Source organism: Carettochelys insculpta, chromosome 12 (genome assembly GCF_033958435.1).
Source record: "Carettochelys insculpta isolate YL-2023 chromosome 12, ASM3395843v1, whole genome shotgun sequence".
Taxonomy (NCBI): domain Eukaryota; kingdom Metazoa; phylum Chordata; order Testudines; family Carettochelyidae; genus Carettochelys; species Carettochelys insculpta.
The window spans coordinates 8,299,822-8,324,189 of NC_134148.1; the positions used below are offsets into that span (position 1 = coordinate 8,299,822).

At 44.0% G+C, this 24,368-nt stretch overlaps 1 protein-coding gene and 1 long non-coding RNA gene across 5 annotated transcripts in view; both read right to left on the reverse strand.

The window, feature by feature from the left end:
• Nucleotides 1-24,368, reverse strand: part of TMEM266 (transmembrane protein 266) — a 231,057-nt gene that overhangs the window by 70,389 nt on the left and 136,300 nt on the right. For 2 of the 4 annotated variants that reach the window (XM_075006775.1, XM_075006774.1), the window contains 2 exons: nt 20,271-20,425; nt 10,595-10,668 (listed from right to left, as the gene is read on the reverse strand). In XM_075006775.1, coding sequence (XP_074862876.1) covers nt 10,595-10,668; nt 20,271-20,425 — 229 coding nt within the window. The remainder of the gene's footprint in view (nt 1-10,594; nt 10,669-20,270; nt 20,426-24,368) is intronic. The other 2 variants (XM_075006778.1, XM_075006779.1) reach the window with 2 other exon arrangements.
• Nucleotides 3,560-8,226, reverse strand: LOC142019635 (uncharacterized). The gene is made up of 4 exons (XR_012647139.1): nt 7,625-8,226; nt 5,810-5,906; nt 3,764-3,817; nt 3,560-3,671 (listed from the first exon to the last, which is right to left on the reverse strand). It is a non-coding gene; the product is annotated as an uncharacterized LOC142019635 (long non-coding RNA).

The following is a 24,368-nucleotide window of genomic DNA, read 5'->3' on the forward strand; positions in this document are numbered from 1 at the left end:
CTGTTCTTGATCACCAAGTACTTGATCTCCTCCAAGTGCTTCAAAATGGATTCCTTGAGGACATGCTCCAAGATTTTTCCAGGGACAGAGATGAAGCTGACTTGGCTGCAGTTCCCTGGATCTTCCTTCTTCTGCTTTTTAAAGATGAACATTATATTTGTCTATTTCCAGTCCTCCCAGACGTACCCCAACCTCCAAGAGTTCTCAAAGCTAATGGCCAGTGGCTCTGCAATCACATCAGTGAATTCTCTCAGCACCATCACACACATTAGATCTGGCCCCATAGACTTGTGCACGTCCAGCTTTTCTAAGTAGGCATTAACCTGTTCTTTTACTATTAAGGCTGCTTGCCTCCTCCACATACTGAACTGCCCAGTGCCACAGTCTAGGAGCTGACTTTGTGAAAAAAAAGAGGCAAAAAAGTATTTAGTAGTTCAACTTCTTCCACATAATCTGTCACTAGCTTGCCTTCCCCTTTCAGTGAGGGTCCCATGCTTTCCCTAACCTTCTTCTTATTGCCAACATACTGTAGAAACCCTTCTTGTTATCCTTCTCATCCCCACCTAGCTGCAACTCCAAGCATGCTCTGTCCTTCCTGACTACACCTATGCATGCTCAAGCAACGTTTTTATACTCCTACCTAGTTATCTGTCCATGTTTCCACTTCTTGTAAGATTCTCTTTTGTGTTTAAGCTCACCGAAGATTTCTCTGTCATGCCAAGTGGGTCACTTGTCATATCTGATATTCTTTCTGCATGCTGGGATGGTTTGTTTCTGCACCCTTAATAAGGCACTTTTAAAATATGGCTAGCTCTCCTGGTCTCCTCTCCATCCTCTCCCTAGCCATTCAGGGGATCCTGCCCATCAGTTTCCTGAAGAAGTCCATGTCTGCTTTCCTGAAGTCCTGGGTTCATATTTTACCACTCTCCTTTCTCGCTTTTGTCAGGACTCTATATTCAACCATCCCTTAGTCACTGCTGCTCAGGTTGCCAACTATTTCTAATATCCCTTCCAATTCTTCCCTGTTTGTGAATGGCAGGTCAAGAGGTTGTCCAGCACTTGCACTAGGAAGTTGTCTTCACTCTCCAAAAACTTCCTGGATTTTCTGTGCACAGTGTATTGCTCTCCCTGCAGATGCCATGGTGACTGAAGTCCTTAATCCTGGATGGAATCTTCTGAGCTTCTAGTAACAATTTGGATAAAAGGTTTCGATAAGTAAATTAAAAGTCAGGCAAAGTAAATGCTGCACCAGGCTGTTAATAGGAAATTTAAATGGAAACCTTCCTCACTGAATTTCTGGGAAACATTTTTCTCTGTTGCCACTCCAATGACTTCAATGGAGTGACATGAAGGATGAGTTTAGCTCATTTTTATCCTATGCTTAGAAAGTATTTGTGAAATGCTAATTAGATGAGTAACTAGTGTATATACTCAGAAGATGCTTATGAAATGCATTTCTTTTTGCCATGGGTGAAGAATGCACACAAACATTTTATCTTTGGAATAATAAGGTATATTCACTACAAAGAGAACACACAGCACAGCTCTTTGGCTCACAACCCTGAACAGGGGTTGTATGAAACTCCTGATTCAGGGGTCATAAAAAGATTTTTCACATAATGCAGCTGCTGCTTTAATTCCTCTGTGCAATGTTTTAATCGGGCTGCACTACTGGTATTTTAAGGGGTCTGCCTACCTCAAAGTAATGGTAGCCAGACACAAATATTTTTTACCTCTGTTTTGCTGGTGTGAATGAATGTAGGTCAGCCATAATTATTTGACAGCTGTTTTGTAGTGTTAATGGAATAAACTGCTGGATCTTGGTCCAGTTTCTAGGTGAGAGGTGTCCACCTGAGGGATAACCTCCCTCACAATCAGCCCCCTTATTGAGGGTCTCTGGAGAGAAATCAAAGGAAGACCAATCAGGAAGTGTGTACCGCCTCTCAACCCAGAGGCAAAATACAGATACACAGGAGCACTATGTGAACAAGCCTGACAGCTGCCAGTTCCGGGGACTGAAGCCATTAAGCTTTCAGATTTCATCAGCAGAACATTCATTGAAATGTGAATTTAAAAACCTGTAAGAAGGTCTTTCTAACCATGCATTCATTTTCTGGTCTGTGGACATACAGGTGGGAGAGCCTGGTTAATGTGTCTTAAACAGTGGACGTACAGATTCCACCTCCCTGGTCTGGCACCGTCAGGACCCAAGCAGTCCCAGACCAGGGATTTTGCCAGTTCTCCAGCCACAACCCCCTGGTACCCTGGCCCTGTCGTGGGCTGCTGTTCCTCAGTCCCTGACGTGGCTCTCCAGCTGCTGCTCCCCAGCCCCAGCTGCAGCTCTCCAGTCGTGGTCATGGCTCCCGGCCCCAGCTAGATGTTGCTATCCCCCTGTCTCCCAGCCCTCAACTCTCTAGGCTCTCATACTCTCTGGTCCACCAAAGTCTGTAGTCATGGGTGTTTGCAGACCAGAAAGTCACAAATTTTAGAGGTTCAAACCCTATCTCAGCATACACCTGCAGTGTTCTCAGTGCACATCAGCCAATGCACATTGTAATTCCAAGTTCAAATCACACTCTCTCACTGACCCCTGGCCTTTACAGAGAACACGTGTTGGCAACACTCTTCCATGGTTCTTGTGAGGATTCCTACACTCAAAAGAGCGTCTCTAGACAATTCTCCATATATAGTATTTTAAACCTAACAAGTTAACGATAAATAGAGCAATGCTGTGCAGTAGATACTCAATTTACGTGAGGGTTCAGTTCCCATGAACCCTTGCGTAACCTGAATTTTGCATAACTGGGGTGACTTCTTCCTCAGTGGAACACACGTTGCAAGGTAAGTCCGAGGGGGGGGCAGTTGGGGAGGCTGCCAGTGGGCTGGAGGGTTAAGCCTGCGGTGGGCTCGGGCTGCAGGGGGGTGGGGAGTAGAGTTGAGCCAGAGCTGTCCTGTGGGGGGTGATTGAACCAGGGAGGGGTGGGTTGAGTCAGAGCCACACTTGGGGATAGTGAGCCAGGCTGCAGGGGGTTTGAACCAGGGCCGGGGGATGGAACTGGAGCTGCACATGGTGATTTGAACCAGGCCAGGGGATGGAACTGGAGCTGCACATTAGGGGGGTTGTACTGGGGCCAGGGGGGTTTGAAACAGGGCTGAGGGATGGAACTGGAGCCGTGCATGGGGGGGTTTGTACTGGGGCTGGGGGGAGGTTTGAACTGGGGCAGGAGGATGGAACTGGAGCCACACGTGGGGGCCTTGAAGCAGGGTGGGGGGGGGTAAACCAGGGCTGTGTGCGGGGGCGGGGAGGGTTTCAGCTGGAGCCACAAGTGGGTGGGGGTGCAGATTGAGTTGCAGCCGTGTGTGAGGTTGGTTCGCCAGAGCCAGAGCTGGGCACGGGGAGTGAGCTGGAGCCATGTGCAGGTGGTGAGCGGGGCTGGAGGGCGCGGCTAAGCCGGGGGGAGCAGGATTTTGAGTTACGCTTAACTCACGTTAACGTGAGTTCAGTGCAACTTGAAATCACGTATTTCGAGGGTTTACTGTATTAAACATACATTGGTGTCACACATAACATTTTTAATTTTTTTCCAAAAATATCAAATGCATTTCTTGGGCAAACAAAAATATATTTAATGTGATATATTTATACAGTGCATTTAAATCTCCAGCATGATCTGAAAGACAAAAGAAACCCAAGATTAGGACATTTTCTTTGCACAATGAAAATGTAAATGTCTTAAAACTGAATTGTGATTATAATATTTACCAAAGTTTAAACATAGACCCTAGCAATACAGTACAACGCCACTTAAACTGGTATCTGTAATGAAAAGGCACAAATGAGAAGCACCGTTATTTTATTATTAATATACAGACATCTTCTATCACCATAGTACAGCAGTTCCCAAACTTTTTCACGTCATGGAACACTTGGACGTCATGGCGCTCTCTGCAGAACACTTTATCTTTTTTACATCATCATCATACTAACTATGAGGAACATTACTTCTCTGAGAGTGGGGAAGAGGCCACCATTACTCAATTTCAAAGGTGGAACACTTTGCCATAGCTTGTGGAACACCAGTGTTCTGCCGGAACATAGTTTGGGAACTGCTGCCAAAGTAGGTTTGTTCATGCAGTTGTTCTGCTTTTACAATGAAGCTGTCACGCTACACTGGAATTCTGATGCGTATACTTGAATACACATATTTAATATACATGTACACATTACCTTTTGACTTACAGGTACAATGTTAATCTGAATTTCTTAAAACCGAACAATTCCTAATATATTCAGTTTGTGATAGAGCATCTTTAAAATAAAACACCTTAAACTTACCATAAATATTCCTTAATGAAACCCCAAATGTCACAGATGTTTTCAGTCTCTGTTTTTAACAGTCTTCAGCAAGACTAAAACGGGTTAATTGATTACACAACATGCACTAAGAAAAACTGGAAAAATATTTCTGTAGCTTTTCTTTATTACAGTACTAGCTCAGTGGTTTGAGCATTGGCCTGCTAAACCCATAGTTGTGAGGTCAGTCCTTCAGGAGGCCATTTAGGGATTAGGGCAAATAGACGTCAGGGATGGTGCTTAGTCCTACCAAGAGGGCAGGGGACTGGACAAGATGACCTCCTGAGCTCCCTTCCAGTTCTAGGACATGTGTATCTCCAAGTACCTTTAGCTGTGGCTATCAAAAGCTAAACAGTTTTCAAATAAAATGTAATTTTTAAGCTGTTGGCATCCCCTTACCAACGTCGCCTACTATTGTCAAGAAAAGAGAATTGGCTCTATGCAGTTTTTCTATATAGTTTGGTGGGGAAACTTGGCTGAGGACTTTGCTGAGCCAGCCATGTGAATGTCCACAAATTACACGAGTTAGTCGACTGTTAAAATAAACTCAGTAATTTTTAAAAATACTTCATTTCTTGCATAGTTAAAGCAACAAGGGGTCCTGTGGCACCTTATAGACTAACAGAAATGTATGAGCATAAGCTTTCGTGGGCAAAAACCAACTTCGCCAGATGCATCTGACAAAGTGGGTCTTTGCCCACGAAAGCTTATGCTCGTACATTTCTGTTCTATAAGGTGCCACAGGACCCCTCGTTGCTTTTGCAGATCCAGGCTAACACGGCTACCCCTCTGATACTTGCATAGCTAGTACACAGTTTATTTTTGGCGACTCACTGGGTCAAACTAATCCACAAAGCAAAGAAACCAAAACAGGGCAAAGGTGTCAGGTCTGTACACAGAAATTTCTGGGGGTTGTGTGTGCTTTTTTTTTTTTTTTTCAAAAAAGTGCCCAGAGCTCTGGTCTAGTGCTGGCAGCTGTGCTCTCGGGCCTGTGGCTTTCTGCACCCCCTTGGCCACATGCAGCAAGGAGGCGGCCGCTGAGCACATGGCTTGAGGTGGGTCTCTGACCTGGGTGTCACTCTGAGTGGGGCAGCCACGAGCCTGAACTCCAGTCCAGCAGCAAGAAGCAGCAGTTGTGCTGTGCAGTCTGAGGTGTCCTTGCCTCGGCTGCATGCAGTGCGGGGAGGCCTGGGATGCAGTGGTGAAGGCAGTGGTCATGTTCTGCAGCCACAGCATCAGGTAGCGTGTGTGTTGCACCACTAGTATGTGGCACTGCGGTGGGTGTAGGAGAGGTAGAAGAGGGGCTGCTGACATGGCCAGAGCTGTCCCATCCCTAGGACAGCAACCCTGGTCAGACCATAAATTGTTCCCTTTAAACACTGTTCTGAAGTGTTTTAATTTACCTTTTTATGACCTGTCAGTCTTAGAAGCAATTTCCCAATTATTCATACATACCATTCCCATGCCACTGGAGTATGAAGAACATGACATCATCTTTACACTGACGCTCAGGATTGCAACACATGGGTATCATCTCATTCTTCTCAAAATTCTACAAGAATGACCAAGAAAAAAAAGGGCAACAGCTGACTACATCCCACACAATATTCAAATAGTACAAAATATTTTCCACATGTGCTGCATTATAATTATTGTGGTACTATTGTACAATATACCCCAATAATTTATACTAAACAACTGGAATAGCAGAGTGACACCAAGATTACAGACATAGACACCTAATTCTAACAACAGCAACCATTAATATTAGTTTTTTTGGTTACAGCACATAATATCTACACTCTACAGGTGCATTCATGGCAACATTCCTGTAATATGCATTGTACCAAATTTGTCCAAATTTGATTATATTCACTGAGTGCGACGATGGATTCTAAATCAGAATTCTAGATTTAGAAGTGATTTACAGACATGGCTCTATGACCTATTTGCTGCACAGCATAGTACCATGAGGCAAATATGAATTTAATAAAACTCGTTCTTTTGTTTCCCTACATCAAAGGTTCCATCTCATCATGTTGGAACAAGGGGTTTTATCTACATCTCTGGTGTGTATGTAGAAGGTGCAGCAAGAAATGAAGCTTGAAGAGAGTACAACTGAAACACTAGGCTAGCACTCATTATGGGTCAGCACTGTTTGTGGGGAAAAAAGCACTCAGATAAGAAGGATGAAGTTTTACAAAGGCTTTGTTCTAAAGTCTAATCTCTCCAAAAAATCCTATAGTCTCCCATATCCATATTTTTGTGTAGTGACACAGTTGGATGGCTTAGGTTCTAGATCTAAAAAACATTAGAAGTTAAACTTCTGCACCCTATTGAAGTCTACAAAGCCAAAGTTTAACTGATTTTTATAGCAGTTTATAAAATCCATATATTTTTTCTAAGTTTTCCTCTGCACCACTTGCTCCTAAAACCAAAAGTTGTCAGTATCAACAATTATCAATTAAAAACTCCCCCGATGTACACACATGGCAAACAATCCAGCACTCTTAAGGAACCCTACCATAATTAAACTAGTATGTATACAGAATGGAGGAAAACATTCAGAAAGGGGTAAATTTCCAGTTCATTATGGAAGAATCACATACTTTTCTATTAAATTCTAACCTTTCTATACTGGTAGGTTATACTACAGAATGGAATAAAGAATTATATCTTCCCTTTAAGGTCCCTAAATTCTATATTTTCCCTAGTAATATCTACAGGACCCAGTTTAATTCTTACTAAATTCTACAGGACTCTCCCCTAAGATATTTTAATCTTCCTAGCGGTAGTTATAAAGGAAGATTAAAAGTATGAAAGACTACAATAAATGTTTTTGTTTATATGTAATTTGAGCGATAACTTTCATTTTGTCTTCTCTGTTCTTAACATGACAACCCAATAAATATATTTTAAATCAAACTTAACCCCCACCAGACAAGTAACATCTTAACTAGTGGAACCCCAAACACTGTTGGATATTTTCTCATTCCAAAACCTTTGGGAGAAAAGAAGGCCCGATTCCATTGGTACTTAATCTTAAATATGGGAACAGTCCTGTTGACCTCAATGGGACTACTCACATGATTAAGGTTAGCAGACTTCTTGTGTGTTGTGCTGAATTGGGCCTCTGGGAAACAATGCAACAGCAGAGTACAGCCGGGTAAAAATTTCCAATGAAACTACCGGAGTGAGAATACTGCAGAATCTGGCCCCTAATAAATGTAATATGATTATTGAAGTACATTGAGGCTCTATAACACTTACCAAAGTCGATGTCAAATCCTTTGTCTCCCTTTCCGGTCCAAGTACAATCGGGTGTGGTTTTGCCTTCTTGAAATGATGCAATCCTGCATTGCCTTGATTGCTGATTTTGTGTTTTTGGCCCAATATCCTTCTGACATTCTAGCTCCTCTTTTGTCTTAACATCTCTGTATTTTTGATGTACAGGCTCGACATACACAAAGACTAACAGGCAAAGCATCACAACCAGTAAATTTAATCTGAGCTTTTACAAAAAGTTATATGTACGTCACTGAATAAAGATAATGTAATACATTGGAGAGTCTGCTGAGACAGACATGAGGCAAATATAAAATTTACACAAAGCAATAAATTCAAGTTAAGACTTGTGGCCACAGAACAAGTATAAAGATAGAAGGAAAACGCTGGAGGAATAGCTGCTGAATTTTGTTGGCAGCTGCAAACTCCTGGCACACTTGTCCACTACACTTCAATCAAGCAGAAAGCCAGCTCCTATTTAACTGTAACGAGACATCAAAATGGGTGCTAATAGCACCCACTATCATTCACATTGTAAATGTTATCTGCTATAGATTTCAATCAGTCATAATCTTCCAAATTTTGAGCACAAGTGCTTTCGTGTAGTTTGGGGAAAGTAGTGTTATGAGCAATCAGTCATACTCAACAGGCATCTGATAAGATTTGAAACCATGAAATGAAACCCTACAATCTGTGTCTGAACAATGAAAGATTGTAAATGTCTCACTGAAACACACAGCAAAATTATTTCCTGCCTACCCCAAACAAAGAGAAATCTATCACATCAGAAATAGGAAATAAATACATGTAATGAAAATGCTGTAAAAGATCCTCTGACTTTTTCAGGGTCTGCAATTTCTGGAGCATCAGACAACGTTTTGAAAATTCTAAGCTTTCATTTTAGATGAGAAAAGTAAGTTTCTCTCTTCTATTTTACTGACAATCACTACAGTATAAACAAATGTACTGTTGTCCTCTTAATTAAATTTTGTAAAAAAAAAAAATCCCCTATCTCCAGCAGAACAATAGCAGCAGCAAAGGTGAAAAATTCATTCTTCTCCTTATCCAGTGGTGCTCAATATATGGTTTACAAAGTGCTTTCAGGTAGTCTATGGAGCTTCTGCTGTTATAGCCAATATTAATCTAGCTTAACTCTTAAAAGTTTCCAAAACCTTGATTAATAATATGCACTGCAAAAATCCCAGCTTCTTTGCACTCCTCAGATGGCTACTTCATGTCTTCATTGGTGGGTATTTTTTTATGTAAAGACAAACTATGGTTAAATGTGTGAATACTATCAATTAATAACTCAATAGCTCAGTGGTTAGCGCATTAACCTTTTAAACCCAGGGTTATGAGCTCAATTCTTGAGGGTACCTTTTGTGGTTCTGGAGCAGGTTGGCTTTTAAACAGAAAAAAAAAACAGGATGGTGATAGGTCCTGCTGCAAGTGCACAGGACTGGACTCAATCTCTCCAGGTCCCTCCAAGCTCTACGACATACATATGTAGCTCCATGTTTCAACTCTTTATCATGTTTCAATTTGGAAAGACAGAAGCAAACTGGAAAGAGGATGTTAACAGCTTTAGAACAATGGGCACTAAAGGCAAGAAGGGGAGATTGATTCATAATATCTGCATTGTCCTAAACCCAGAGAGAAGGAAAAATACAACACAGACACAGAATGGGACTGGAAGAGAGACAAGAAACTTTGCCCACCATTTTCTAAATAAATTGATCTTAAAATTTTTAATTACTTCTGAACCTTAATCAGTACAGAAAGTCTGGAGTCATGTTTTGGAGGTTGCCAGCAAAAGCGTATGGTTCAGCGTTACGTGTATTCGCTATTTAAATTTGGTATGATTTTTTAAATCCATTAATAGAACCATGGAAATAAATGGTGGTGTAGTACAACTAACTATAAATCCAACAAGTGTGGTTTCCAAGTTCCCCTACAATTATCAAGGCTCTTGCTTCTTCTAAGGCGAATTCTCACAACCTTAAGCTAAACTCTTGCGTGAAGCCACTAATATCTCTTTTATTTGGATGCAAATCCTTTCCCTTTGAGAACCCAGAAAAGATATTCTCCACATATGCAGATATTCCAGAGAGTCTTCTGGCACAGCATGGATATTGGTGTAATTTAAAAACACACAGCTATGTTACAAAAATCCTATTACAATCTGCATAGTATGTCATGGAGGAATAAACCAAATTGCTGCTTTGGGAGCACTTCAGATAGATTGTGGTGAAATAGTAACAGATGCCATTTCTGGAATAAACTGCAGTTATTTCAATTTAGTAATTTATTATATCATCAACACGGGCTTTTCCAATGAACGAATTTATGGCACCAGTATTTGCACAGGAATTCACCACCATCCAAAATCCACCGTTTAGTCTCTAATTTGTTGTATTTAATTACTTGCTTATATAGAAAGAATATAGATGTAATTATATTTAGAAAAAACAGAGAAGAGTGCTTAACTAAATCTTGAAAGGAGATGATTCGTTCCTATTCAGAACAAAGCTTTGTGCAAGATGAACTTCGGGATTTCTTATTTTAGCAAAATTCCCACTGAGGCCAAGAAAGTTCCTGGAGCGAGAACTTCAGAACCAGACCTGACTTTTTCCCTCATTTCATTGAACTGATCTGAGATGATAGTTCTAATTATTCCTCCTCACTTTTCCTATTACATATTGTAAAATATTCTTCCGTTTTTCTTGGTCCTTTCTAATTGACTCTAATAAAGAGAACAATGATAGTCAATACAAACAAGATCCTTAGGTTTTCCAAATATGAATGGCAAAAGCTGACTTATTTTCTTTTAAAAACACACCATATGCTTACTTCTGTTCCGAATGCAGTCAGTGTCAAAATTTGCACTGATATCAGTGGGAGCAGGACTGGGCTCTGCATCCAAATAAATTGTGATTCATGATGCATTATACATACCTCTGAAAAGAACACAGACAAGATGACTAGGCTGATCCAGTGAATAATTCCAGCAAACTGTGATGCACTTGAAACTGCAATTAACACAAGGTAACGAAGGATAATTTTAATACAAACTAGCTACTTACATATAATGGTTATTAGTACCATCACTACCTACATTTAGGAGAAGCATTTCATTGGAAACATTACAATGAAAGGATAACAGACTAGATGCAATGGGACATGAAGCTTTACTCCCTTCAGTTGCTCATTCAAATCAGTTCAGGTCAGTAATGACCATAAAGTTATCTGATGGCTGTTCAGTTCTTTATGTAAAATCAGTAGGTGATCTCCCTAACTGCCCCCACAGCACAGCTGCTATTACTACTACACTAGAGTCCCAGAAGAGAGGCTCAGGAATGAATAGGTTCATCTCAGGTTTTTGTTCTGAAATTGAGTCACCTTTGTGGTAAGCTATAGACAGAACCCTGCCAAAAAAACAGGTGGGAGGAAGAACCAGCAGTGTGGGGCTAGGCTACTCCCAGACTGTCTGAGAAAAGAAATGTGCCACTTTCCTCTCAGCCAGATCTCCTCAGAGACTGTGGAGACTCTCCATTTGTTTTCTCCAGTAGTGGCTGTGACAGTGGGTGTCTTGACCTGTGGTTCATAGAGCTCTCAGGAGCTAATAAATTCCAACCCACCAACCAGTGGTCTGCTAACTGCTGTCAGGAATAAAGCTGATCTCTGACAGAAGACTGGTAGTGCTGCATTCTGACTGGTAGAATGCTGGGGGTCTTGAGTGGTCTTCACCTTCTATTTAAACCAATCAGAGTAACAGAAGTTGTCCATGCAGCTGGATTTCCCTTCTTTAAGGCTGTCACCTGCAATACCTTCTCCTACTGCCTGAGTCTGATCTCCTGATAACGTGACCCCTCCTGCCTCCTGACTTGCAGTTTGCCCTCTGATCTCCTGGTACAGCATGACGTCTGTTCTGAGGACTAGGTCACAAAAATTAGGCTCCCTCTAATTTTTTCCATCCATGGATGGAATAATTTTTGTTATGTGCACCAAGGCAGGTGTGGATGTGCACCACCAGTAGAGGCACATGCTGGTGGCTGCGGGCACTCTGCTAACCTGTTGGGTGGCCCCTGAATCTGTCCTGGGCGAGCCACCCAAGCACTCAGCTTACAGGGAACACTGCAGACCACCATTTTCCTGGTTGTGGGAATGGGCTGCTTGGGATGGAGGTGAATCAACTCTACCAAAATCTGTCAGCCCAGTTTGAAACTTGGTAGAAAAAAAGGAACACTGGAGTGATGCTCAAGGTCAGGTCTGAATCTGTCCTACGTGTGGAGCTGCTACAGAAGCTCATAGCTAGTGTACTGTATCCTATGGCATCATTGTTCCAGGCTACAGCAGCACAAGTCCATTTGTCTGTACTAGGAGATGAGACTAAATCAGGGCCAGGCCAGATACATCTGGCCAAGCTTTTTAATCTGGCTTCAGACCCAATCCTGCAGCCTGGAGCTGTGCCACTCAAAGCATCTGACTGCTCGCTGTAGCTCTCTGTGCTGTGGTGGGGAGGGGAACGGGTTTCATGCACTGCCCCTGGCCCCAGGAAAGTCTCCAAGGTCCTAATGGCTGGAAACCACAGTGCAGAGAGCCACACGGAACAGACATCTGCTTTGAGCTGTCTTAGGCTGCTGGCAGGCAGGGAAGCCTGCCTGAGAGTCCTGCTGGACAGGAGCTGCTTAGATAATAGCCTCCCACCTGGACCCTGCCTCTGGCACCCACTCCCTCTCCATCTCAACACCTCCCACACCCCCTCCAAAAATCCTCTCCCAGAATCCTCTCCTGAACCGACACCCCCTCCTGGACCCTGCACCCCAATATCCTGCCCCAGGTCACAACCCCCTCCTTCAATCAAACTCCCTCTCAGATCCACACCCTCTCCTGCAGCCCAGTCTCCCCTGAGCTCCCCTCTGCACCCAACCTCCATCCCAGACCCCAGACCCCCTCCACAGAAAAGTGTGGCCCTTTACCCCTTACCACAATCTCCACCAAAATTATTGCTCACCCCTGGACTAAACCCTGTGCAACTGAAAATTTAAGAGTAAAATTCTATAAAGTAATAAAAAATTACTCATTCTGTAAATCATTTAAAAAATCTTTTAATTAATGCTGGAAGATCATTGTTTGGACCAAGTTTTTCAAGAATATATGCATAAAATTAAGACTCCTTTATCCATATTAGGCACTAAAGTAAGCAGCCAGATTTTCTGACGTAATCACTTATTCAGTTGGCTAACTATGAAATAAAAATATTGGCCACTGCTTTCACAGAACAAGGCATCAAGAGTCTGCCCACTCAGTCTGATTCTACACCACCAAAATGGACACCTGCATGAAGACCAATATCAGACCTTGAAGAATTAAGTAACTGTTAACAATATTTGATCCCTGCATTAGAAAAATGTGAAATATCACCTGACATCAAACTGTCTAATAAAGATAAATTGCTAGTTGGAGACTACATGTGCTATGAACACATTTAATTCTAAATTGTATAAATCCAATTGGCAAAATGCTGTCAGTGGAAGTTCAAAATAAAGAAAATGAATTACAGAAATTAAACTTTCACACAATAATTTGATAGCTGTCAACCTGCCAAGTCTGTCTTTGTGATACTCCACTGAGGACCACTGCATTACCATACCACAGAGATTCAGGCCTGTGTACTCTATAATTGGTTAGTGTATCTTTGAGACATGGAGGACTTCCTGGCCAAGTCTGACTGCAAGACTGTCTGCTCATGGTGGGTATCTAGGATGAAAAAAGCTTTATACACATGGAAAAACTCGAGACTGCAAGGATGTGTAGCGTGGTCAACTTTGGCTACAAGATTAATATTCCCGTAGTCCCAGATCAAAATGCAATGTAGACAAAGAATCATTCCCCCACCCATTCTTGTGTGCCTGCCCAGGTCCTAGAAGCTTGTCTACAAAGGATCAAAACTGCTTGAGATGATAGGATGAATTATTGCACCATGAAAAAATGTATTAGGTGTCAATAACTGTGTTCATGAAGATGTCAGGTTGTGGCAGAATAATGAGGGAGGAGGGGCATTAGCGTTCAAGGGAGAACATCAAATGAGTTGACACTGGTATTTGTGATGTTAATAAGGGGTCAGTAGAAACTGCCATGCATAGCACCCCTGAATTTCAGCAGAGACACAATAATCTACTATGTATTTGAGAGTGTTTGCTTGTCTGTGAGAGAGCAAGTCTGTCTGTTTGTCAAGAATTCCTCCTGAACAGTAAGAGCTAGGACCACCAAATTTGGTATGCAGCTTCCTCTTATTTTAACTTACAGCAAGGTCAGGTTTGGTTGTGCAAGGAAAATGGGATGTGCCTGGAATGGAGGGGACTGTTATACCACATAATTACCACAGGGGGCATCAACGAGCCAGAAATGGGAACCAAGAAAGCTATAACTCTATGGGGCCAGCACGGGTGAATGTAAGCCTCCCACCCAACACCAAGCCAGTGCGATCCCTGCCGCAGCCGACCCCAGGGAGCTACTGCCTGGCCAGCACAGCCTCCATTGCTCCTGCACTCCCTATGTCCCCAGCCACCCGCACTGAGCCCCTTCTCACTCCCCAACCCTGAGTCCTGCACACCCCCACAACCCCCTGCCCTGAGCCCCTCTTCACCACCAAACCCGATTCCTGAACCTCCCATAACTGCCAGCTCCCTGCCTTGAGCCCTTCCTTACCCCCAAACCTGATTCTTTCACCCCCAAAACTCCCAGCCCCCTGCCCTGAAAGCCTAACCTGAAATCTTGACTCCTGCCCCTCAGCTTTAGCCCTCTGCCCTGAGCTCCTCACATCTCTAAGCCCCTGCACTGACTACTGATTACCTCTCCCCCACCCCAAAGGAGCTGGGTAAATCTTCTAGCTGATTAAGAAATAAGCAGACAGTACTTTAGACACTTCCAACAACACACTGTTTAAACAACAGACAAAGATGAGAAAGGGGAGGAAGCCATTCGTGGGGAGGTGATCTAACAGTGCTTCATCGACATAAAGTCATCTGACTGCCTCCTAGTGTCCAAGGGAAGTATAATATATGGGTATTTAGTGAAGGAAGAAATGGATTTCTCATGTTGCAGTCTGTGCATCAAAGACTGCTAGATATATGTCAGGCTGGAGACACAATACAAGCACCTGAGTCATATCAACAATAAACCATTTCAAATAACCTTCCAGGCACGAAGTTCCTGAATAAAAACTGAATACATATTCCATAAACCAAGTCATCATTCCATCACTCTCAATTGCCTTCTGTTCCTTGAAAACATCCAGCCAAATACACAGACTTCTCCATGCTGAACTGTTGAAACAACACGATGGTTTCAGAAACAATGTGAGAACACTCCAGTGTCCTGACTCTTATGGGGCAGAGTTTCAGTCTACTATTTGTGTGTAAATCTGACTTGCTGTAGAAATTCAGCCTCGTCTCTAACAAGTGAGGCCAAATAAATTCCCACTAAAAGAGAACTCCATATTTACATCCATTCTCATTGTACAGCTATCCAAGTACAGTAAAAGACCTTTTATCTGGCATGTTGGAAGAATTGGGGGTAGGGAGGGCATGCCAGTGACCTGTTGCTACTGTGCCTAGGTGGAAGTGCTTGGTTACGTGGCTCTGTGCACCTCTCAGTTCCCATTTGCCACAGTCCCCAGCCAATGACTTCTGTGGTGAAAACACTCAGGGAACAGCAGGAGCATTGCACAGAGCCATCTAGCCAAATGCCACTATCTAGGAGCCTCAAGGAGAGGTTGCCAGTTGTGGGGAGCCACCGTAGATGAATGCCCCCTGGATCCTGCAGCACAACCTCCCACCTACAGCCCAGCCCCTTCCCACACCCAAACTCCCTCCCAGAACCTGTGCCCACCAGCCCACCCTGCATTCCAATCCCCAGTCCCTCACCTCTGCCTTCACTCCAAACCCCCTTTTTCTGCTTAGGAGCCGCTTGGATACGCCACAGTTTCCAGGGAGCCAAGCAGAGTCAGGGGAGTCTGCTGGCCCCAGGCGAACAGGAGTCTAAACCAGACTTTCTATAAAGGTTAGAAATGCTGGTTTACAACACTTTCTGCTTGGTACAGGGCCAGATAACACATCTTTTACTACACTTACATAGGCCTAGATCCAATAAGCAGATACACACAGGTGGATCCTCACATATGTATGGAGCACCACTGATTTCAAGAAGACTTCACACGGGCATACAGATGTGTCTTTATGTACCCAATTTCAGGAAAAGGGCAGTATTAAGTCACTCCCAACACTACCGGGAGTGGTTAGGCAGAGACAGAGGTACATGGTCACGAGCGGACAGGGAGACAAAAACTAAAGAATTCAAATCATGGCTCCGCTAATGAACCCCTTCACTTGGGCCCTGGGCAAGTGACTTTATCCACCTTCATTTCTTCCCCACTAAAATATGGATAACAATACTCATGTACTTTACTGGTGTAATAAGAGATTACCTAGTTAACGCACATAAGGCCTACCATAAAAATATGCTTCATATTAAATTTATTCAAAGTCTATTAATTTCTCATTTAACCTGTACTTTTGCAGAAACAATTTCCGTGCATACCAAAAAAGAGCTCCAATATGCGCAGAGTGCAACTGAGGTTAGCAGTAGGAATCGGAGTGTAGACTTTTGCCTTGGATTTTAGCAGTCCCAGAAGCCTGACTTTTTTCCACAATATTCAAAACTCTTAATAAAACTAATTTAAAAAAAAACAGACTTCCTTGGTGACTGCAGTCTATAAAGTGGATTAATGGCTTTCTTTGGAAACAAAACAGGCACACAGCATATTCTTAATACACTTGTGTATGTTGCTTTCTTATGCTACAGAGAATCATTAAATGCTACAATTACATTTTAAAAACATAATTACACAACAATAGCTTTTGAAAATTTAAGTTAAAAGCAGAGTCGTCATTGCACAGACTTAGAGGATTCATGTTAACTCCCTCCATCTACTCCACATTTGAGTTTGTCTATGAGCGAGCTAATCTATTCATCCATTTGTTCAAGAACTCCTCCTAAATGGTAAGAGCTAAGACCACCAAATTCGGTATACAGCTTCCTGCTAACGTAACTTAAAGTTGGGCTGGGGAAACTTTTTTGGGCTGGGGGCCACTGACCCATAGACAAATCAGTTGGGGACCATGGAAGTGAGAAGCAAAACACCCCACCTCACTGATGTAGTCTGTGATTCTATGAGGGTCAGAGCTATGGAGTCTGGGCAGGAGGCAGGGTTCAGGAACAGGTTGGGAACTGGGGACTCTGAGCGGGAGGGAGAGTGCAGAAGTGGGCTGAGGTTTGGTGATATGGGCCACAGTGGGGTGCAGGAGCAGGCTGCAGGTGGGGGTTCAGGTGTGAGGGGGTGCAGGAGCAAGCTGTGGTTGGGGGTCCAGGTGTGAGGGGGTGCAGGAGCAGGCTGGGGGTCTGGGTCTAGGTGAGATGAGTAGTGCAGGAGGGTTTGGGGTCTGGAAGGGAGGGATCAGAAGCAGGGTGCGGGACAGGGACATGGGGTCTGGGGTCAAGTGGGAGGGGGTGTGGATGGGAGGGGGCACAGGAACTGACTGGGTGCCTGGGGTCTGGTCAGCAGGGGTGCACTTATCTTTGCAGAACTCTGGATGCACATGACTCTGTACTCCCTCCCCCTGCTCCCAGGCACAGCCCCTCCACTGCTGTGATTGGCTGGATTCTGCAATAAAAGCAGCGGTAGGAAGCCCCCGGAGAGCCAGCTGGGAGAACAGCAGCCACTGGCACCAGAGCCGAGAGCTGCTTCCTCACCTCCCTCAGCCCCCACTATAACCCACGGCCTGAATCTGGACCTGATTGGGCTTGGGGCTCTGCACCCACCACAGGCTGGGTGCCATGAGGAGCCCTAAGCTGCAGGGTCCAGATCCAGACAAGCCACGGGCTGGATACACACTGCAGGCCAGTGGTTCCCCACCCGGCATTAAAGCAGGTAAATCAGGGTTTAGAGTGGCAGTGACAGATACATTGTGCAATGACCTCTGGGGGCCAGCAGGGGGCAGAGATGGGAACCAGGACAGTTATAACTTCACAGGCCAGCAGGCAGACAGGGATGGAGGTAAGCTTCCCGGCCACCACCTGGGCAGCATGGCCCCAACCACAGCTGGAATCAGAGAACTGCTATCTGACCAGTGTGGCTCCTGCCATAACCTGCCCTGGGGAGCTGCCACCTGGCCAGCGCAGCCTCTGCCATGGCCAGCTCACAGGAGCTGCCATTGAAAGCAGTATGACGCCCGTTACGACCAGCCTGGGGGAGCTGCTGCCCAGGTGGCATGGCCCCTTCTGACTCCTGCAGCCTCCACTCCAACTGCCTGCCCTAATCCCCTCCTTACACCCCAATCCTGAGTCCTGCACCCCCCATACATTCTTAGCCCCCTAGTACAAACAAATATAGAAAAGCTTCATCTGTGCTATTTGTCGTACAGTACATTAGTAAAACAGAAGAAAACCTGAACTGTTTGATTGCCTTGCAGGATACTAATTGCCCTGAGCCTCCTCCATCCCTGACACCTACACTCCCAACACCTCTAGCCCCCTGCCTGAGCCCCTCCTCACCCCCATACCTTCACTCCTCCATCCCACACACCACTAGTTCCCTGCCCTGAGCCTCCCACACCCTCACACATCTCTAAGCTCCCTGTCCTGAGTCCTTCTTCACCCCCAATCCTGATTCCTGCACTCCCCACGCCCCCAGCCCTGAAGGACCTGAGCAATGCCAGGTAAATCTTCCAGTACATTTCACAATGGTTAAAGAACAAAGCCCCAAGGAATTTAATGTAACAAAAGCTACATGAAATAGTGAGAAGCATGGTGTATTGATCGTTAGCTTAAATGCAGCGCAATGCAATGCAGAAGCCCAAAGGCCAGCAAGAGTGGAGAGTAGGGCAGAAGCAAAGCACTCTGAAGGGAGAACCATCTATTTGTCTGGCGTCGGGGCACTGGAACAATTTTTATAATGTGGGTGCTGAAAGCCATTGCATCCAATGGAAGTCATGTCAAGCCAGGAGGTGATGCTCCCCCTGCTCTCCCACCCACCCACCTTGGTTCTAGCACTTAGGCCTGGCACAAATCTCTTTGGCTGATGCATGGGGTAGACACTGGTTGACTCTGAAGGATGTCACATGCAGGACTTCTCACAGAGGAGTACTGATGGGGGAACAAATGGTAAAGAACCCAGGTGATTCCTTCGAAACAGTGTCAGAAGTAACGTTATCTTGTAAAGCAAATAAATCCAGTGTTGAGGATTCAACTATTAATTCTACTACCAGAGGCAACTTTAGACATATGCAGTGGGCCTTAAGCACATACCGACCTACCACCACTCAACTGATAGGGATCTATGATCCTGTTTTAGTACAGCTCTAAAGGTAGAATCCTATAACAACCCCAAATGCTTGGAAGACTGCATTTTGCTGCCTCCTCTTGACTTCTCTGTCCTCACAGCAGTTGGGTTAGCAAAGACAGTAGAGTCTCACAAAGATCTGATGGGTTGTGGGAGGCTGGTGGGGTGGTATTTTCATAAACGTATTTGAGATGTGCACATGTAGAAATACAAAGGGACCAGGTCAAATACAAGCAAGGTGTAGGCGAAGGCCGAGTCAGCTTTCCTTCTTACAGGTTTATAAAATAAAATAATAACAACAATAAAATTCAGGCTGCTCCTAGATAGTGGTTTCCTTAATATTACTAACAACTTTTACAGCACTCCAATACACTACATAATCTGATCTTTGGGACAAAATCCTGACCCCACTCAAGTCAAATGGCAGAGCTCAAGAATTTCACCCAATAGTTCTCTAATCTTCAATGGTACTTTTTTGCATCTTTGAGTGTGTCTAAACCCTTTATCATTGATTCTGTATATTTCTACACAGATTTCTTTTTTTAAAGGCCCAGGTTTAATATTTACCACAGGAAAGTTTTAACCGAAGGAGAGAATAGTGAAAGAACAGTGCAATCAGGAAGTAAAGCAACATAATTAAAAACTGCATGGAACCTGTGTAGAGTGAATTCAGACAGACAAAACTTCACTTGGATTATTTGTCTTACAGCATGTTAGTAAAGTAGAAGGAAAACCTAACTTCTGTCATTGCATTGCAGGTATAAATTACAATTTCAGTTCCAACAAATCTCTGTTTAGAGGGACTAATTATCGAAGGAGAAAATACCAAGCTCAACAGGAAAATCTATGCACACTTATTTGCCCACATACATGTGAATGGACAACTGGGTAACTATGATGGACTTGCCCTTTTGACTGCACAAATTTCCTGTTTCCTGATGCAGGCCAGCTGGCGAATGTCATAAGAAAGGAAGCTTTGCAGGTGTGTAATGTGTGGGTACATTGTTGCAAGTATCAAATTGTCAGCATCCTCTGAAAATCTGTCCCATAACAAATTTTCTCTGAGGGGACGAGGACTTCACAATACCAGGGTTCCACATATTTAAAGTACAGTAAAGGTCATTATCAAATTTTTAAACTACTTACATGACCAAACTTCTCCCTCCCCGGCATGTTAACTCTAAACATGATTTATCTGTGATCAAATTTTTAAAAAAGCCTGCTACTCACACTGGAGAAGCTTTATATCTATTAGGAGTTCCAGAGTCAGGAGAATCACCACCAACACTACACAGGCTACCAGGAAACTGTTGAGACTTGCACTGAGCAAAAATACCTGCCACACTGCTGCTCGTCTCCCACAGCATGGCTTTAGCCAATTAGATCTAAGGAAATAAAACAAGGGAGGGGAAGAGAGAAAGAGAGAAAAGAAAATAGAGAGGGTAAAGAGTAATGGACTTTAGATTAAAGAAGTTCTGGTAGAATAGATGTGACCATTAGTAAAGTTCAAAGACTTTCCAAATCGTATTTATTTACTTTTATTAATTTCTCTGTTAAATTCAGCCTCTTCTTTTTATCTAATTTTCTGAATTTCACAGAGTTGGATGCTAGTTACCTACATTGATTGAAATAACCTTAATTAAATGGGCATCTTAAATTGCACACATACTATGGAGGAAGTTCTCTCTGATCTGGAGAACTCAATAGCCGTGTCTACACGTGCACGCTACTTCGAAGTAGCGGCACTAACTTCGAAATAGCGCCCGTCACGGCTACACGTGTTGGGCGCTATTTCGATGTTAACATCGACGTTAGGCGGCGCGACGTCGAAGCCGCTAACCCCACGAGGGGATGGGAATAGCGCCCTACTTCGACATTCAACGTCGAAGTAGGGACCGTGTAGTCGTTGCGCGTGCCACAACTTCGAAATAGCGGGGTCCGCCATGGCGGCCATCAGCTGAGGGGTTGAGAGATGCTCTCTCTCCAGCCCCTGCGGGGCTCTATGGTCACCATGTGCAGCAGCCCTTAGCCCAGGGCTTCTGGCTGCTGCTGCTGCAGCTGGGGATCCATGCTGCATGCACAGGGTCTGCAACCAGTTGTCGGCTCTGTGGATCTTGTGTTGTTTAGAGCAACTGTGTCTGGGAGGGGCCCTTTAAGGGAGCGGCTTGCTGTTGAGTCCGCCCTGTGACCCTGTCTGCAGCTGTGCCTGGCACCCTTATTTCGATGTGTGCTACTTTGGCGTGTAGACATTTCCTCGCAGAGCCTATTTCGATGTGGTGCTGTGCAACGTCGATGTTGAACATTGACGTTGCCAGCCCTGGAGGATGTCTAGTCGCCACATCAAAATAGGCTACTTCGATGTACGCTTCACATGTAGACGTAGCCAATGAGACCCTCTCTTCCAGTCTGTTATTTCTATACCAGGACCATCACAGTTGAATCTGTGTGTGCCTTTCAACAATGAATTAAGCAATATGGCTGACACCTGTCATGTGTGGTCCTTTCTTCAATCCCCAAGAACAAAAAATTCTTGCATGTTTGATATATGCGCTGTGTGCTTCTGTTTGTGAAGGCCAGGGCAAAGACATGAGTCTGTTCTGGTCTGGCTATGGTCTGAAGAAGTGGGTCTGTCCCACGAAAGCTCACCTAATAAACCATTTTGCTAGTTTTTAAAGTGCTACTTGACTGTTTTTTCTTTCCAGTTAGATTGGAAAGTGATGAAGCTTGTGGTAATTCCTCTGCAAGTTAGCATTATGGTCTTTGACCACTACAGTAGTTAATCTCTGTGATGACTTGGGTGGGCAAGTTATCAAAATACGCAAGCAGTCATGCTTCCAACTATCATATGCACTACAGTCAGATCTTACGCTGCCATGTAAGGTGGCAGTGGGTGTTTGGAAATAGAGTGACAAAATCGCCGATGAAGTGGATGCAGCGGTTCTCACATACTATGAGAACTAAAACATTAATACATGTTGTTGGCAGAGCTTTGGCTTTGCCTTGAGGGTCGTACATGGCTAGGCGATTAGGAGGTGCCTCAGAGGCTCACTGTGATTCTCCACGTAGCCGCTCTCTCTTTTGGAAGACAAGGGTCACAACCTACGGAGCCAACTTCATCATAGGCCAATCAATGGGTTTGGTGTGAAAACCCTCATTACTCCTAATCCTCCTCTCAGGAAGTGTCTCTGAGGTGGCAAGGGGAAGCTTGGTGGGAACCCGGACCTGCCCTATGCTCCAGGTTCCAGCCCCTAATGGCAGTGACGACAGGTAGTTTTTCCTCCACTACCCATGCTATAGTCCTGACTTGGGCTACTTCCCAAATGGCCCCTCCCAGCACCTTCCTCTTGGTACCTGACCACTCCCAGATCAGAGCACCCTGATTGATTCTGGCAAGTTCCTGCAGGTTCTGGATAACTCAGGGTATAGAAAACTAATAGTATATTTTCCTTCTGTCAGACTACTGCAGCCCACTAGCCTGGTGGTCTGTCACAATAGATATTGGAAATATTCATTCAGGGGCTAAATTCAATGGAGTCATAATTCAAATAGGATTCACACACCTGGAAAAAAGCCACCACCTTCTCAATGTCATACAACCTAATTGATGTATCCTTACCTCTCCTCTCCAAAAAATGACACACAGGAGGATGTCTCAATGCTACATAAGCATCACCCAGGGACTCAAGAGCTCTCAGGATTCTCTTCAGAACAGTGTTCCATTGAAATTCTCCCCTCTGCCCCAGGAGACTGACTAATTGACCTTAAAAGACTCCCCATGCAGATACCTTGTAGATGAAAGAAGATCTGGCAAGGTTTACAGGATATGAACCCAATCATCCTTAGTTCAAATTCATCAAGTCTCTGCAGTAAACATCTGACACCACCAGATACTGCTTCTCTGTCTCAAACATGCTGACTGAAAAAATGTGAAACAAAGCCCTACTGTATAACAAGGTGCACTAGATATTAAAATTATTATTAAACTAAGTAAACTAAATCACCAAAAAGACACAAATAAAGAACAATTAAACACACTAAGAGGGAGTCTGATAAAGGTCTATAAAATCATCACTGGTGTGGAGATAATGAATAAAGAAGAGTTACTTACTCCTTCCCATGACTCAAGAATTAGAGGTGACCAAATGAAGTTAATAGGCAGCAGGTTTAAAATAAATAAAAGGAAGTATTTCTTCATACAATACACAGTCAACCTGTGGAACTCTTTGCCAGAGGATGTTGTGAAGGCCAAGAAGATAACAGGGTTCAAAAAACAGCTAGACAATTAATGGATAGGTATATCAATGGTTATTAACCACGATAGGCAGGGATAGTGTCCCTAGTCCCTTTCTCAGAAACAGGGATTGGGTGACAGGGGATAGATAACTTGGTGATTTCCTGTTCTGCTCATTCCCTCCTGGGCACCTGGCATTGGCCACCGTCAGACCAGACACTGGGCTAGACGGACCTTTCGTCTGACCTAGTCTAGCTGTTCTTATGCACACAGGTGGTTGGCAGAAGAGGGTACTGCTAACCGTCTGTCCAATTTTACGGTGAGATGACTGGCTCTTAAAGGAGCTGCATTCAGTCTTCCTCTGCTAGTGGCTCAATGAATGGGCTCTGGGAAGACATACGTTTTTGAAATAAAACAAAAGGGAAAATTCTCCCAGCTGTCTGGGGCTCACAGAAAAATTACAATTTGGTCACCAGGGAAAAAAATTCTCTCACAGATGGAGCTCATCTTCTATATTTTCTCAGCCTTCACAACTGCTCCCAGACCCGAAGAAGAGCTTGAAAGCACCTCTCTCTCATCAACAGAAGTTGGTCCAATAAATGATCTCATCCACCTTGTCTCTCTACAACAACACTGCAACCTCTGTGCTCAGTCAGTCTGTAGAAGCTGACTTTGAAAGCACTCCCAATGCCACATGCTATAAGGAACATGACTGACAAGTGAAGCAAAAGTTGTTCTCATTAGGGAGAAAAATCTCCATCTCCGTCTCTCCCTTTCCTCTGCTGTTTTCAGAATGCTTCCTCTTTTTATGGGAAAAAATACAAAATACTATGAAGTTCTATTCAAGGTACTTCACAAAGACATCCGCTAAGCCTCACTCTCAAGATCCTCAGGAAGTCAGCCTAGTTCATTTATTCCTTCTTAAACAGGCAATAAAACTGAGGCACACAGAGCTGTTGCAGAGCAGAGAACAGAACCTCTAACCCCTGCTTTCTGGTCATGCATTTTAAACACTTCTTTTTAATACTTAAGTGCTAATCCGCCAAACTATCTGGGGACAGCCCTTTACGCAGACTGGGACCTTTTGCCATTAGATT